Source organism: Aplysia californica, unplaced genomic scaffold (genome assembly GCF_000002075.1).
Source record: "Aplysia californica isolate F4 #8 unplaced genomic scaffold, AplCal3.0 scaffold00415, whole genome shotgun sequence".
NCBI classification, from domain to species: Eukaryota; Metazoa; Mollusca; class Gastropoda; order Aplysiida; family Aplysiidae; genus Aplysia; species Aplysia californica.
In genome coordinates, this window is record NW_004797685.1 from 163,609 (window position 1) to 179,541 (window position 15,933).

Sequence of the window (15,933 nt, forward strand, 5' to 3'; positions counted from 1 at the left end):
GGATTTTTATAAGGGTCTCAGATTCACATTGAACATTTTCTGTCTTTTAATTCGTTAACAATTGTATTGAATAATAATTCTACACTGTGAAGAGCTTAAAGCCATCTTAGAATTAGGCTTTATAAATTCCCATTATCGTTATCATAATTCATTACCACACCTCCAGTTTCATCATTTTGTGGGGTTTTGTTTAAATACGGTGCCTATCTTTCCCTTCCCGAAAAGATTCCTAGAGTACCACAGCTTGGTCCGACGTTGTGTCCTTTCGAAAAGCACTTTGCACCAATTTCCCACAGCTCGGTCTTTTCGGAGATGCACTTTAACAAAACAAGACTGACTATTGAAAGTCTGGAATTAGATCTGGATCACAAAGGGTTAAACCTATACATGAGAAGTTTATTTCAATGTCGAAGTGTTGGGGAAATGTCTTTTAAAATACTGGCGTTGTTTGGTTTTGGGTTTTTTTAAGAAATCTTCTAAGATTTTACTTTTAATATAATTTGCTTTATTTCCCAAAAGAAGGCTATGAGCATTAAAATCGACTATGAAAGGTGGAAGGAGCTGTTTTCTGAGGTTTGATCATTTTTTTTAAATACAAAAGTTTATCTTGAGGAATGTACACTAGGACAGATAGTTACTGATCAACGTAGAGTAACTCTGACCGCAATTGCTTGAAATCTTGAATTTATGTGCATTTGTCTGTGTAATGTTTGAAGTTTCCCCCAGAGGCAGGTTGGTAGTCGGTGTGGACTCGGTTCTAAGTTTGATCAGCTTTAAAATGTAAATTCGGATGTTGGTAATTTTGTTGCTGTTGTTGTTGGTTTGTAGGTAGATAGCATGTGCGATGTCCGAGGTCAAAAGAATGTAGAGCTGGTTTTCACGCGAACCACAAAATATCTTCCACTGAAGAACCGGCATTTCACTGACTTCTTTTTATTTTTAGAGCTTTTATGGCTTAAAGATTTTTATTGTTGTGAAATGACAGTTGAGGGAGGACTGGTGACCTGGAGAGGGGTAGAGGCTGAAAAGGAGGAAGTTGAATGCAATGAAGAGGTCGTTGAGGATGAAGATGTACATGTCGTTGGGAAGAAAGACGAAGGGGGTGAGGATGAGGATGGTTGTGGAGATAAAGATTGCGGTGAAGATGAGGTGGTTGTGAAGATAAAGATATTGAGAAGATAAAAATGGTTGTGAACATAAAGCTGGTGATGAAGATGAGGATGTTGGTGAGGATGAGGATGGTTGTGGAGATAAAGATGATTGTGAAGATAAATATGGTGATGAAGATGAGGATGGTGGTGAGGATGATGATGGTTGTGGAGATAAAGATGGTTGTGAAGATAAATATGGTGGTGAAGATGAGGATGGTGGTGAGGATGATGATGGCTGTGGAGATGAAGATTGCGGTGAAGATCAGGATGGTTGTGAAGATAAAGATAGTGGTGAGGATAAGAATGAGTGGGAGAATGAAGACGGTGGTGGAGATGAGGATTATGGTGAGGATGAAGGTAAAGATAACGTGGGTGGTGAGGATGAAAATGAAGATGAAAGAGATTTTGGAGGTGATGAGTTGAGGGAGGACTCCATGTCCTCCTCTTGGTTTTCGTGGCTTTTTTCAAATTAACATGTTTGTTGGTGGACGTATTTTGTGTCCTATCTTTGTTTCGGTGTCAGCTGGTCTGGAGCCTGCCTCGGCAGCGCCAGCGTATGACTTCTGTGTTGGATCTAAGGGGCCATACACATGTACGTTCTTGTATTTAGGCCATTTCCAAATGAGGGATAAAAACATGTTGCTTTTTTCTTTCCTCATCTTTTATACTATCCCCATTTTTCCTATACTTCTTTTGTATGTTTGTGATTCTCTTGTGATTTGCTATTTCTGGGGTGCCTTCATAGTCGAAGCAGACTTTGTGCTGTTGAGGCTAGAGAGGTGAGCAGAGTAACCCCATAGGATCACTGAGACGGACAAGGCCCGATCTTTTGTCGGGAGGAAGAAAATCGGTCGGGTCGTTTCTGTCTTGTGTGTCCACCAGTTCGGACAAGACACGTCTAGTCTGTTGGCCTACTGGCCGTATTATTCCACACACTGTGTCCCAAGGCTGTGTCCTCTGTACAGGGCTATAAATAGTCGAGGTCAATGAACTCAAGGCAGAAATAATAAATAAATGGGGGTTTTAAAGGAAAATTGGTAAAATTGTTAATATTATGCATTTAAACCAGGTTGTTTGCTAGTAGACTTTGGTAATATTGAGGCGCTGATTACGGATATCACATTAAAATTTTAATTCTACACTCAAAATTAGAAATTTATTTTAGCTCCGGCGGGGCTCATGGCTCACGAGTCACAACCCTACCCGGCTAAAATTGTGCAAGCGGCTTTCCAACAGACACGTCTTTTGTCTGGTTGTGTCGCGTCGTGTCTGTTGACACAGCCAAACGGACTTTTCCCTAATGTTTTAGTAAATAAACGGTGCTCCATTTCAACTACCGACTTTCCGAGAGACGGACGGAATCGGGTCGCAGTGGACACGGGCCGTTAGCCAGATTCCCCGTTTGAAATTCTCTGTTGACATCCCCCCCCCCCCCCTTGGCGCTCATATGACCTTATGCAATTGCAAGAGCCGTTAAACTTTACAAAAACTAAATAAAAATATGTACGTTCCAGCCGGGCGGTTTTAACCAGACTGGAAACCGTCGTTTGAACCGCCTCGCAAAACCGTCATTCGACGAGTCGGTGCGTCATCCACATCACGTGTGGTTTAGACACAGCGAGTGTACTGACAACGACGATTTGCTTGCAGTTTATCTGCTGCTTATGGGGAAGAATTTGGTTTCTCTTTACTTATTGAAAAAACACAAACTCTGCTCGGATTTTGCCTTATAATTAAGTCGCTCTTTTAAAATACGTAATCAGATTTTATGTGCGTTAAATCATTTTGAAGATATTGGCAGTGACAAGAAATGCGCCGCAACGTTACACAACGGCTGTCATCAACGGAAAGCGTTGAACTGTATTCAGAAAATCCCCATGTTGAAACCGCCGCTTCGGCCTCCCGGTTTATCTTTTTTCTAGCAGTTTTTCGTTCACGTATGCGGTTCTGCCGCCAGGTTTTCCTTACCATTCCGAACCGGAAGTTTGGGACGTATATCTGCAGGGGGCCTAATCCCATCGAAAAGACGGCTGCCTCAGGTCGACCACACAGAGACAGCCTCTCGAGGTCGTACTTTTATCAGCCGCTCTGTCAGCCATTTAAGCTTTGGAAAGGGCCTGCCTGACCCAACATACAGAACGCTGTTACACGCGGCCGTTTATCATCAAATGTATGCGTTCCTCACAGAGAGGGAAGGCGTTGCCCAAAATCTTACTAAAGGTGTCATTCCCGTGATCGGATGTGACATGGGAGCTTGCTGGTAGACCCATTAATAATGCTATAAGCATGAGAGACATGTTTACCTCATATTTCGCCCAGAACTCTTTAGTCTATAACTAGATCACACTGGAAAAGTTAAGAGAGAAAGTGAGGGAGAGAGAGAGAGAGAGAGAGAGAGAGAGAGAGAGAGAGAGAGATGGGGCTGGTGGAAAGTTCGCGGTTCTATAATCGTCATCATCATCACCATCATCATCATCGTTATCATCATAATGTCATTTAGTGTTAAATGAACTGCATTCAATATCACTGTATTCGTATCCTAACAAGAAAAAATACATACACACAATGTGGACTTTGTTACGTTTGTCCCAAATGGAAGTTCTAACGTACACTGATGATATGAGCGCATCAGTGTCCATGTTTGAATCATTTGCTACATCAAACTGTAGGCTTAAGTAGTTCCACTGCTTGGGTACAGCGGTAACGTGAAAACAAGGCCACAGACAGCTTTGGGCGACCTTGGAAAGAACGTAGTTTGGATTCCACGAGAAACGTCAGTGCCGCTCCTCACTGGCGCGTCCTCAATGACAGCAGGCAGCTTTATGTATGTGGGACGCAACGGTTTTCATTAGGGGATCCTTTTCATCTCATTGCCTCGGGCAGTGCGCTTACGTGAGCGTGAGTGAACGACTTTCTCTATGTGGTCGCCCTTAGCCTGGGCAAAAGTATCTGCGAACTTTGCTCGGTGGGTCAAGATGGTCTTTTCATGTGAATATTTGGAAAAGTTCTTTGAATTTGCTGAATGTTCTCCTTGCTGACAATTTGGGAACCGGGGAACTGACGAGCAGGATTCCTCTGAGTGACCCTCCTTACCACAGTGAGGGAAAACATAATTTCGCCCGCATTTTAGTTTTTTATGTCCGAAGTGCTGACAATTAAAGCAACACACCAGGTTTGGTATATACAATTTAACCTCGAGTTCTACGTGTTCAAGGGACAGTTTTGTCGAAGGTCTTGGACAATCAAAAACTAATGTCCAAATGTTGGTGTGGATTTCCTTTCCATCTTGCCACACTATGACAGAACGAGAGTGGGTGACACCTTCCGTACAGCAGTCCAGGTCACGCTTCTTTACAACATCCCTGGAAGTATTGAGACTCCTATGAGGCTCAACATTTACAGGGTTGCCCTCGAATGACCTACATTTCCGTATCAAAAAGAAGTCGGCCACGTTGGCAAGATCCGCAAAGAAGTCACAAGACCCATGAGGGGAGACTTTCTTTGGTCTTGAGATGCTGCGTGCTCTAAATGCTTGACCTGTGGCAAAGACGCTTAGCAATGTTACTGTTTTTTGTTAGTTCAGCTGAGGAGATCACCAGGTAAGATGACCATCCTAGCGTCGTCCGTTTAGGTAGGTCCCAGACGCTCATATTTTCTCCCCTAAGTTTTTTTTTCGTTTAACCTGGCCAGGATTCGCACTCATTCCTCCTGAAAAATACTTGCTGGGAACTGGGGGGTGTGTTTTTCTTGGGGGGGGGGGGGGGGGGTATTTGTTATCCATAGGTTTTATCACATTTGTTCATCTCCAGGGGTCCCCACCCGCCACCACGTCCAAAAAGGGGACACCGCTCGGACCTGGTGTCAGGGCAACCCTGGAGGTATACTCCCAATCAGACGGCAAGAAATCTTGCCTTATAACGGAGATTGACCAAAGACCAGTTTTACGAACCGGTCATAACCGATTGAGTGTAGTAGGCCACTACACATATCTGTCTAGATCGAATCCAGGGCTAAAGTGGCATGTTGGTGAAGGAAATCACACCTTAGACCAGAAGTGGTAGAGAGAGAGAGAGAGGGGGAGAGAGAGAGAGAGAGAGAGAGAGAGAGAGAGAGAGAGAGAAGGAGAGGGAACGGGAGAGAGAGAGAGAGAAAGAGAGAAAGAGAGGGAGAGGGAGGGAGAGAGAGAGTGTGTGTGTGTGTGTGTCTGTGTGTGTGTGTGTGTGTTTGTTTGTGTGTGTGTGTGTGTGTGTGTGTGTGTGTGTGTGTGTGTGTGTGTGTGTTAGTGTGTGTATGCGTGCGTGCGAGCAGTGGAACACCATACACATGTGCCAGCGTTAGGACAATAAACATATTATCTGATCTGATCTTAAATATGTATTTTATTTCTTCGTCAGTTATTAAAGAGAAAACATTTTCCTCTTTAGGTGAAAGGCTATTTTTCCTGCTGGTTCAAAAATGTTTTAAAAACACTGCTCGGTATTTCGAACTCATTTGCAGATACACAAATATGTTCACGCTAGAGTTGACAGTTTCTGTTAGGAATGATGAAGACCAAATGACAGAATAGAGATTCGGATAGGCGCCATCAACTCGGAAATCTGAGTCAAACAGCATATAGAAAAACAGGAGCGTAGAAGGTAAGGAACAGACGATGAAAATGACAGCAATGAAGGTCACCATTTTGACAACCTTTTGATCCTTGACCCCAACTCCTGCCGCTGCACGGTCACCCTTGACAGCAGTAGCCTGCCGCCATTTTGTTTTACTATTGAGTTTGACGACAAGCACGATGGTACAGCAGATGACGAAGACGAAAGAAAGCGTCGTAGTAAATACGCCTTGGGTGAGATACGTAATGGCTTCCAGCAGTTCTCTCTCGGCCGTGTACGTAGTTTTTAATACAGTAGCATTCACCGTGAAATCGAAAACCCACTCAAGTCTGTTTCCAAGGCAGAAGGGAATAAGTAAAATCGACATGGTGATGTAGATGGAGATAATGATTATCTTTGTTCTTACCGGTGTGATGATCGCCTTCACCTTCAGAGGAACAGCGATACACAAACATCGCTCGAAGGTGATAAAGGCGGTGATGAAAGTGGAGATTTTGACAAAGAGGTAACGAGGTATGGCTCCTGTAGGGAGCATGATATTCCTGGGGTCAAAGGGCAGCTCAGAGAGGTAGAACAGCGGGTTCACGCAGATGCTTATCCACATCATGGCCACCAGAGAGCACAGGTCAGACACAGAGAGCCCTGAAATGATAAATAGTTTACGTGGTGGAAAAAATTAATACATAGTTATGTTCATTCCCTCCTTTTTTCAGTAAGTCACCATTATCATCTGCGACAAACATTGACGATCATGGTTCTCCATTCATTCCCTTGCTCGGGTGTTTTACAAAAAGTTACCTTATCCTGATCTTTCCAAGTCACCCATCTGTTTAGGCTCTCCAAGTAGGTTGCTCTGGGTCTACCCCTGCATCGCTTGCTTTCAATTTTGCAAGTGAGATATAAATGTTCAAGGACTTTAGACTTTTATCCATCCAAGCGTCCTAAAAACTACATTTGCCTTTTCCTGATTGTTTTAACCAGCGAGAAGCCCACATAGGCTTCTTCAAGTACTGCCTTATTTGATATCTCCCTACTCCAAGTTCTCAGCGGTCTCCTAAAAAAAACATGTCTATTGTTGCTTTTATTTCTTCCACTGTCTTCGCGATTGTCCAGCAGTCACAGCCGTAGAGAAGGGTTGACCATACAAAGTATTTCATAACATTTATTATGAAGTCATTGAGATGTTGGGCTCATTTAATTTGAAAGTATCTTTATAATGGTAATTCTTTGTTTTGTTTCAGTGAAATGTTTGGTATCATATATTATATATTACATTTAACAATAGCCCTACACTTTCACTTTCCGTTACAACAATATCTAGAAGCGATTGAAGGTCTTTCTTCTGAATTTGCCTTTTTTATTTTGTTTAATTTCGCCATTCACTTTGAGACCTGGGCATTTTATATTTCTGAGGATAGTTTCACTATATAGGTTAAAGAAGTGTGGGGACATAACACACTCCTTTTTTAATCTCCCTATGCAGGTATTTGTTGTATACTCAATCAATTATTACCGGAGCGGTCTGGTCCCTACTAATTCCTAATAATTCCTGTGGGAGACTCATAAGATGAAATAAGAAAAGATACATCTTTAATGTCCAGATCCTGGCACTTTGGTTTGGTGTTGCACCATGTGCGCGCGTGCATACACACACACACACACACACACACACACACACACACACACACACACACACATAACACATACACACACATACACACACATACACACACACACACACACACACACAATAAAATGCACACACACGCAGGTTTACAATCACATGCATAATATAAATGAGCAGCAATATAAATAATAATAATCTTAAGCCAGATACACACCAATGTTATTCTGATGCCTGCTGTAAGATCGTATGAATACTTATACATGATGTTTAAAATGGAAGAATTTTGTTGGATGACGGTAAAAATGACCTTCTCTATCTTTGTTTGGTACAGACCAGAAGCCTAGGTCTTTTACTTCCGACTGATATTTTTATTTGAGGAAACAAGGGATGTTTGTTGTCTAAAAAGATTGAATTATTTTTTTTTAGCGCAAGCTGATATGTAAAAACTCATCCAAGTAGGGAATGTAGATGCTGAAATTTTACATGCTTTCCGTATTAATTGATTTAATTGTTCTTTATCTTGTTGCCTTGTGCTCATGGCCCATGCTGTTCATCAAAAATTGGTCATACTTTCCATGGTTGAATGAATGATAGAATATGGACATCAATGTTTTATCAACTTTAAAACACATGAGCTTTCTTAGACAAAATAGTCTATAGTTCACTTTTTTATGCAAGAGAGAAGTGTGGACGCGCCAGTTGAGTTTGTTGTCTGTTGTAACACACTAATACTTATACAGACTTCAACAAAAGTTAAGGGCCATTTGGAAACACTCTGTGTGGTTTTCTTTGGTCGACCTGCACTTTTGCGTTCTTGGACGGATCCAGTGGCGTGATGGTACAGTCTCAGGTGGACAATGACAGTGTGACACTGCAAGCCTTCTGGCAACTTCTCGGGCTCCAACTCCATCCTGCAGCCATGCAATAGATCTGGCATGATCAAAGTCTCTCAGCTATCATCTTGGAGGTATGTTGATGCGATACTGGATTTTGCGGAAACGGCGGCTTATATTGCCACTAAACTGAGCAAAGTTCGAGGCCGTACGTCTTATAAATACAAGAACCAGAAATTTTAACTGAGAAATGTCCGTGCTGTCGCACACAAGTCGATAAAAAACAGCAAATTTAGCTATAATTGCCCGAGGATTTCCGTGCTACACGTGGTGGTTTTGGTCCTTTAGGAAGCTTTGCAGTGCGCATTGGTAACCCATTAACACTTTCAGACTAAAATGTTGAAACATTCCTTGCTTTCTATTGTTCAGATTTATTTTTTTTAAATTAGGACTGTCTGTCAAGGTGGTCCTTAACTTTTGATGAAGTCTGTATTAGTCTGACACTTGCTCGATGTTTTCACATTTAATTTCTTGTGTCTACAGGAGCAGCTTTTTTATTTTTAATCAAAAAGTTCTTTAGTCTTTTTTACATTTAAAAGCACCTTACTTTCACACCCTTCAGAAAAGTTATGTACAAAATTCCGGTTAGCGGTTTCGTTATGGTCAGCCTGAATGAGCCCAATTATTAAGATTGAATCATCGACAAATTATTTCAACTTGATGTTACTGTTGCTTATTTGGCAGTCGTTCGTGTATAGTGGGAATAAAACTGGTGACAACACACGTCCTTGAGGGGCCCTTGTATTTGTTGTGAAGTATGTCGATGACGAATGTTTTAATTTTACATACTGGATTCTGTTGGTAAGAAAATTGCCTATCCTTGATTTTAAATTGATGATAACACCTATGTTTTCTAATTTCTTTAAAAGGATAGCTGGGTGGATAGTATTAAAAGCTGACCAAAAATCAACAAACAGGATCCTACAGTATACTCCTGTCTTGTCTAAGAGTCTATATGTTGTCAAGAAATAGTAAAATGGCGTCTTCCACACTTCTTCGATGACGATTTGCGAATTTTAGAGGGTCCTGGATGGGTTCTAAGTATGTTCGTAGTCTTTGTAGCGTTTCTCATTGGAGAACTAAAATAAACAGTAAACTTCACAACATCCTTCTCAAAATTTGTCCACGAATATGGGCACACCTCCATGACACATAAATACCTCCTTCAGGGAGATGAGAAACCGTTCTGTGTCGGATGCGACACAGATTTCACTATTAGACACATTTTAACAGAATATCCAGACTTTGGAGAGACCCGAAGGAATTATTTTAAATGCAAAAAATTAGATCTATTCTCCGTCTTTGTTCCTGACAGAATTCTTGATTTTATAAAGGACACTGGTCTTAACAATAAACTGTAAATACCGTTTCTATAATACTATGATACGTTATTTTAAAACGAAGATTTTTCGTCAGATTTTTAACGTTTCAATCGAAATATTGACAAAAAAGCAAGCCGTGCTCTGAACTGTTGTGAATGCAACCAATTAGCGTTTCACACGCTCGTATGAATTTACGCAGTTGTCAGCATCGTAAAACTCTTACAAAACAAACAAGAACCTTTGTCTTCTTGCTTGGACGTTGTATCCGTATCAGCCCAGGTTGACCTCGACAGGCAGGGTCAAAGCAGTCTGCCTCCTAAATTATCTTAACTGCGTGGACGAAGGCGCATGGTATCTACAATTACATACAATTACATTACTATTGTTGACTTTTTCAACAGAACACCTATTTTGCCACAAAGCATATCAAAACAAAAATTGCAATATCCTCCGTAAAGACAGGGAAAACGTTGTTGTCAGAAGTTGAACAAAGGAGAGTGCCTAGACTACAACGATTTTTGTTGTTGTTTTTTATGTTTGTTTGTTTGTTCTGTTTTTACGTATCACTGTGTCCTAACTTAAGCATATTTTTCCTCAATGATTGATGCTACACTTTTTTTTAAAAACTTTTCTTCATGAATTTATATAAAATACTATAAATCTCCGTCACGCGGTAAATGGGATGGTTCACAGCACTTCCCACTTCTCACACACATTTTGTACACGCATAATTATAGCTTACGTCACAGCTCACCAAAGACACTTTTTTGTGGCAACATTTGTTACAATAAATTAATTTTATAGTGAACACATTTCTGCTCTAAAAGTTCTCAAAACGCGTGTTTAATAAGCATAATGTCACAATTAGAAGAAAAAATGATGGACTTGTTTGTAAGAACTATATTTCCCCAGCTGCAAACCTTTTAAAACATGTAGAAACTATCTACTTGGATTTTTATTAGTATTATCTATATAAGAATTTTCTAGAATACAGCTAACAGGTGCATACGAAATTATTGATCTGTTAAGATAAATTGATACCGGTCATTGCGCAAAATCCACAGACTCTATGTTCGATAATTTAGGAAATATTTGACAAATTGCGTCACGAATTTTTTACTACACTATAGTTGTAAGTAACAGTAGATTTGATTATTTTCATCTCACCCATGAGGCTAATGTTCATGCTGTCTTGAAAGCCTTGCTTGGCAAACACCACGATGTTGATGATGTTGGAGACCACGCCGAACAGACTGACGAGACCACAAAGGACCACCCCGTTGACCACTTGGACAATGTACCACTGCTCGTCGCTCACGATGTCATAATGTAAAGGAGAAGGCGACGCCGTTATAGGCACGCTGTCGTCGCGAGAGTCTGTCGAATTGTTTACCCACAGGTTTGAGAACGACATTCTGGGTAGGAGAGACTCGACGATGGTTACTTTTGTGCCAAGCTACTCTCCTATTTCAGGGAGAGACTTTGATTTATACGCTCAGCACACAGGATCAGGAAATCAAGACTTAATCAAAGACAAAGAACCATCATGTAGCATCGTTCTCTCTTTGTGCTCCTGCAAAACGCTCAAACATTATAGCAGCTAATTTTGATTAAGATGTCGATTATACCAATAACGTTGCATAACAAGATGTATTAAATGTTATAATGAAGTTTATGTTATATAATTATTTCTTAAAAGACAGGCTATGTATCCTTTTTTGTGTAATTGGATTTGTTCAGCTACACAGAAAATCAGTATAATAAAAGACAGCATTTGTATACTCCTAGTTCCCGCTGAAAGCAAACTCCCATAGCTTTACAATCTTTATATAATCACCCCATTATTTTAATTATTTTAGTAAACATTCAGCACAGAATGGTAAAGCTTTAAAATTTCACAGTCATCTTAGTGATTCAAAATACAACGTTTTGTTTCGTCTGGCTGTGCCTTTTTTTTTTATGCAACTATCATGAGTTGACCTTTAGAAACCTGCAGATTGATGGACGAGTTAATTTTTTTTTGTCAGTAGATAAATCGACCAATAGTCATAATGGCAGACACTCGTCGATTTGAGCTCATTTTTTCATTATAATTATTTGTCTAACAATGATATTTCCACTCGTGTAAACAGACTCTCGCGAGATAAATTTGTGAGAACTTGCTTTGTTGCACTGCTCTAATTTTTTTTTTATTATGTGTTTTTACGACACATCGATGCCGTGTCTACTCGACTGTAGTAGTAAGACAGGTGTTAAAATGGCGCGAAGTAACAAAATTAACAGTTGTTGTAAAAGATGGACTGTTTCATTGAAACGAATCACTTTTACTCTCCATTTGGAAAAAATAGCGGTACCTTACTTAGAATTCCGACTCTCATGACATGTCTGGTAAAAGAGGCTATATGTGAGGCGTGCTGACAAAATAAGTTACTTCTCATAATCCACAAATGGAGATATTAGCCCAAAATCAACACCAGGGCCAAATTTGCAGATTTTCTATATATGTCATATTCTTTAAGTAAAACATGCCTTATATTATTTCCTAGTTATAAATTGTAAAAACTTCACCTATAAGCGTGATGTAACGATTTCCATAGGGCTCGAATCCGAGAAGTAACTCATTTAGTCAGCACCCTTCACATATTGTTTAACTCTGTTCTAGATCTCTACAACAAAAAGTAAAACTCAGCATACAGGACAGCGGTGGTTCTATTGTCATAGCAGCGATCGTGTTTGTTTATTTATCTATTGTCTCCCTTGACACACAAGTATAAATGTATATTGATTGATTATGTCTTGCAACATCACACCCCCTTTCAACAGGGTTATAACTTCTGGTTATGACAGTAAAGTTTTAAAAATCAAGTGCTCCTGGCACAGGTATCATGTCTATCCGTTTCTCTAATGTAATTGAACACAATCGTTACAGAGCTCTGAAACAATCTCCACTAGTTCCTGCAATATGGACGGGAACTTCAAACAACTTTGCTTTCTAATCACAGCTCCAAGCGGCTGTGTATACAACGTATACTTGATTGGAACAAATAAGACGTTAATCCAGAAAGGGATTAGAGGTTTTAAATGCTTGTACCTTTAAGAGAATAACTTTGGATTAATACACAACGTTAGAATCAAATAAAACTCGTAAGAGCAGAGACACGCCCACTCACATGTAAACAAACTTTTTAGCCCCACAAAAATTGGCCGCCAACAAACTCAAACGTTTCCGTGTCACGTGAACTCGTACGGACTCTAGTTTAAAATGGAGTAACTCTATGGTTTTATGTTACAGGCTGTAAGATTTTGTTCTCTTGTTGACCAAAAATGATTATATAAAATTAATATCGCCAGAGTGCATGATGTTTGACCTTCCGATTCCCGCCGACAAAACAAGAAAAAGGAAGTAAAACCAAGGGAAGTTACTGTTGGAAAGTTTCACTAAGTCTTGACTGAAAAGTTGTTTAACTTGGTCTCATTTAATTTTGAGAAACGCCTTATGGCCGCTGATATATACCGACGCGTATGGCTCACGTACTCATCTATAGATCTAGACCTTCTAATTTTTTGCATATTTCAAGATTTATTGCCCCATTCCAGTAGAGCGTAAATATAAACGCCAATGACTTTCGGTTGAAGAAATGCACCAATCATTCATTTCATCGAAAGAGGGCCAAGCTAGTATTGTCCCTACCGGTCAATATCAGTCATATGAAGGGAATTTCAAAACTGGGTTCATATTTTTTTTTTTAACTATCACCTTTTCCTTACAATTTAAAACAAGAATGAAGTAAATATGACCTTATTTGACGAAAATACAGAACTTTTAATTTTGCGAGGTGAGGAAACACGAAAAGGAGAAAATGGCCTCCGAAGTTGAGCAACATAAATATTTTCATAGCTATGGGGGTCTTAGAATTTAGATAGAGACTTGAAATTTAGCAGTTATCTTGGCAATGCCACTACAAGGTAACATATATAAGTAAATAACAATTCATTTACAGAGAAAGAACTTATGGACAAAGCACAATTTTCACGAGAATGGACTTCACGTCAAATGCAAAAAAATATTAACATTATACTAGGTACCAAATACTATATTTTCAAAGTAGCTGTCTGTCAAATTCATCTGTTTCATATGAAAGGCCTATGTCTCCTGAGAATTTTGGTACCAGTACTTTTACCTCTCAGTCAATGTTTAAGAGAATGGCTGCTGTTTCTATTTAACATATTATTATTATTGCTGAAGTCGCTAACTGTCTGCAACCCCATGATTGACGGAAAAATAAAAGAGTACCAAGTGCACCGACCATCTCTACATTAACAGAGTACAATCATTATAAATATGAATTGAAGCCTAATTTTTTCAAGACTGTGAGATCATTGCAAATCAGTATTTTATTTGCCTCAAACACGATGATCTGTCTTTATTTCAATAAAAAGCCCGAGCGATGTCTCGGCCGGCGCCGCATCGGTCCCCCCGGCGAGCGAAACGGCTCTCTACTTAACTGTGGTATACTGAGTGCTCCCCGGAGCTTTGCGGAAGGATTAATGCAAAATGATTCCAAGCCGATGACTTTATTCTAATAGAAAAAGAACTGTTCTTTCTTTTGATCTTTTTTAGCTGGTATTTTACACATTTCGTGTTAACAATGATCTTTGACAACTTAGACGCTTTTTTTCCCAAAGTTTTCTATCCAAACGCCAAAGGCCACAAATAGCAATCGTGTCGACTTTAATTATGTCCGTGATAAATACTTTAAATGTAAAGATATTAAGACCCTTTTTAACATCATAGAACCTAGAAGAATTTTAAGTTTTATAAAAGAAATTGGACTGTTTAATAAAATGTGAAAATATATAGTTGTCGTTGTCGGTGTATATATACATACGGTGTATATATACATACACTGAAATGTGTATTGTATATACAAATGTAAATAAGCCTTTTCCATATTTACAAAAAAATTTTTTTTATGTTTGTTCGTCCTTTTAGCATGATAGAAATAATGTGATCGTTTGCGGTTGCGAGCTCGGAAAGACTCTTTATTAAAAACACGTCTGATTTTGTAGCGGTGAAACCTGATGGCGCTTAAATGACCAAAATTGTTTCGATAGTGCCGTAAAACATCTACCCAATCAATCAAAAACAAATAGCAATCACGGGAAACCACGCTCAAAGCTGTATAGTTGGCCGCCAACGAAAGGGCGGTATTTAATCATCAATCTTTCTGCAAAGCATTCGAATACAGGGAGTCAATTTTGAACGGGCCGACCGACCTCGCATTCCGATCGCGAGGGGCTTCCCTTTCCACGGCAGTTCTCTAGCTCCAAATAATCGGAAATACAAACAACTTCCACTATTGTAATGAAGAAAGTCTGGATTTTTCAAAGCATTTGGTGTTTTATCTTTTTGCAAAAGAACAAAGAAACAGAGATCTGAATTAGCCTATTTTACCGAAACCACACCCTTGGAAGGCCGCCAGTCGGCCTACGTGCCGTGTTTACGCTACCTAATTATACGTTTGCTATAGCACCATAAACACACGAGAGCACACACACACACACACACACACACACACACACACACACAAACACACACATACAAACACACCACACACACGCACATAGACCGCCTCGGTGGCCTCTTGGTAAGGAGTCCCTTTTGAGAGCTCTAAAGGAAGGTGAATTAATCTTTTAAAAGCACTAAAACACAATAAAATTGAATTTTTAAAGTCAATCAAAGTGTAAAACTGAATGATCAACATACAATAACTGCTAGTAGGGCTCGCTCACACAGTCAGCTGTTTACGTAAACAGGCTTGAAGTGAGCTAGAAGTTACTATTGTTACTCCGTTTTACCTATCAGAGTTGTTTACAATTTTGACCAGTCGTGCCCGAAAAGGGGTCAAAATCTACAAATAGTTGCGAATGAAGAACGTTGAAGCAAAGATACTCCACTAGAGGAGAATCTTTGGTTGAAGCAAAGATGGCCATGAGGAAATGGTTCTAAAAATAATCTCACAGCTACACACTAGCAAGGTCCAAATTCCTTTACCTCGTCCCCCATGCTCACAACAAACCACAGACACCTCCAAAATAAATTTTTTTAAATATATATCTATAGTCGATTACAGTTGTTTATTCTTATCTTAAATGAAGCAAACGACATCAAACTCTCTATAGATTGAAAAAAAAAAAAATTCACGGAAAGTCACTTTTTTGTCTTTCGAGACTCGTAGCTGATAATAGCTCACTGCGTCGTACGACTGATATTAAGCGGGGGAGACATGTTAAGTAAAAAATATATACGCGCGCGCGCACACACACACA

At 39.7% G+C, this 15,933-nt stretch overlaps 2 protein-coding genes across 2 annotated transcripts; one reads left to right on the plus strand and one right to left on the minus strand.

Annotated features, from left to right (window-relative positions):
- The first annotated feature begins 978 nt into the window (after positions 1-978).
- Positions 979-1,624, plus strand: LOC101859261 (spore wall protein 2-like). The gene is made up of 2 exons (XM_013085865.1): positions 979-1,138; positions 1,203-1,624. The coding sequence occupies exons 1-2, from the start codon at positions 979-981 to the stop codon at positions 1,622-1,624; spliced, it is 582 nt and encodes a 193-aa protein (XP_012941319.1).
- A 3,801-nt stretch (positions 1,625-5,425) lies between these two features.
- LOC101859499 (adenosine receptor A1-like) lies at positions 5,426-13,362 on the minus strand. Its single transcript, XM_005104334.2, has 2 exons — positions 10,771-13,362; positions 5,426-6,403 (listed from the first exon to the last, which is right to left on the minus strand). Exons 1-2 carry the CDS (start codon positions 11,015-11,017, stop codon positions 5,601-5,603), a joined length of 1,050 nt encoding a protein of 349 aa, XP_005104391.1. The 5' UTR covers positions 11,018-13,362; the 3' UTR covers positions 5,426-5,600.
- Between the last annotated feature and the right edge of the window lie 2,571 nt (positions 13,363-15,933).

Coding starts and splice junctions, on each gene's coding strand:
- LOC101859499 (XM_005104334.2), bottom strand. CDS start 11,017: ATGTCGTTCTCAAACCTGTGGGTAAACAATTCGACAGACTCTCGCGAC. Junction 6,404..10,770: donor CATGAACATTAGCCTCATGG/GTGAGATGAAAA, acceptor TTATCATTTCAG/GGCTCTCTGTGTCTGACCTG.
- LOC101859261 (XM_013085865.1), top strand. CDS start 979: ATGACAGTTGAGGGAGGACTGGTGACCTGGAGAGGGGTAGAGGCTGAA. Junction 1,139..1,202: donor TTGTGGAGATAAAGATTGCG/GTGAAGATGAGG, acceptor GTGAACATAAAG/CTGGTGATGAAGATGAGGAT.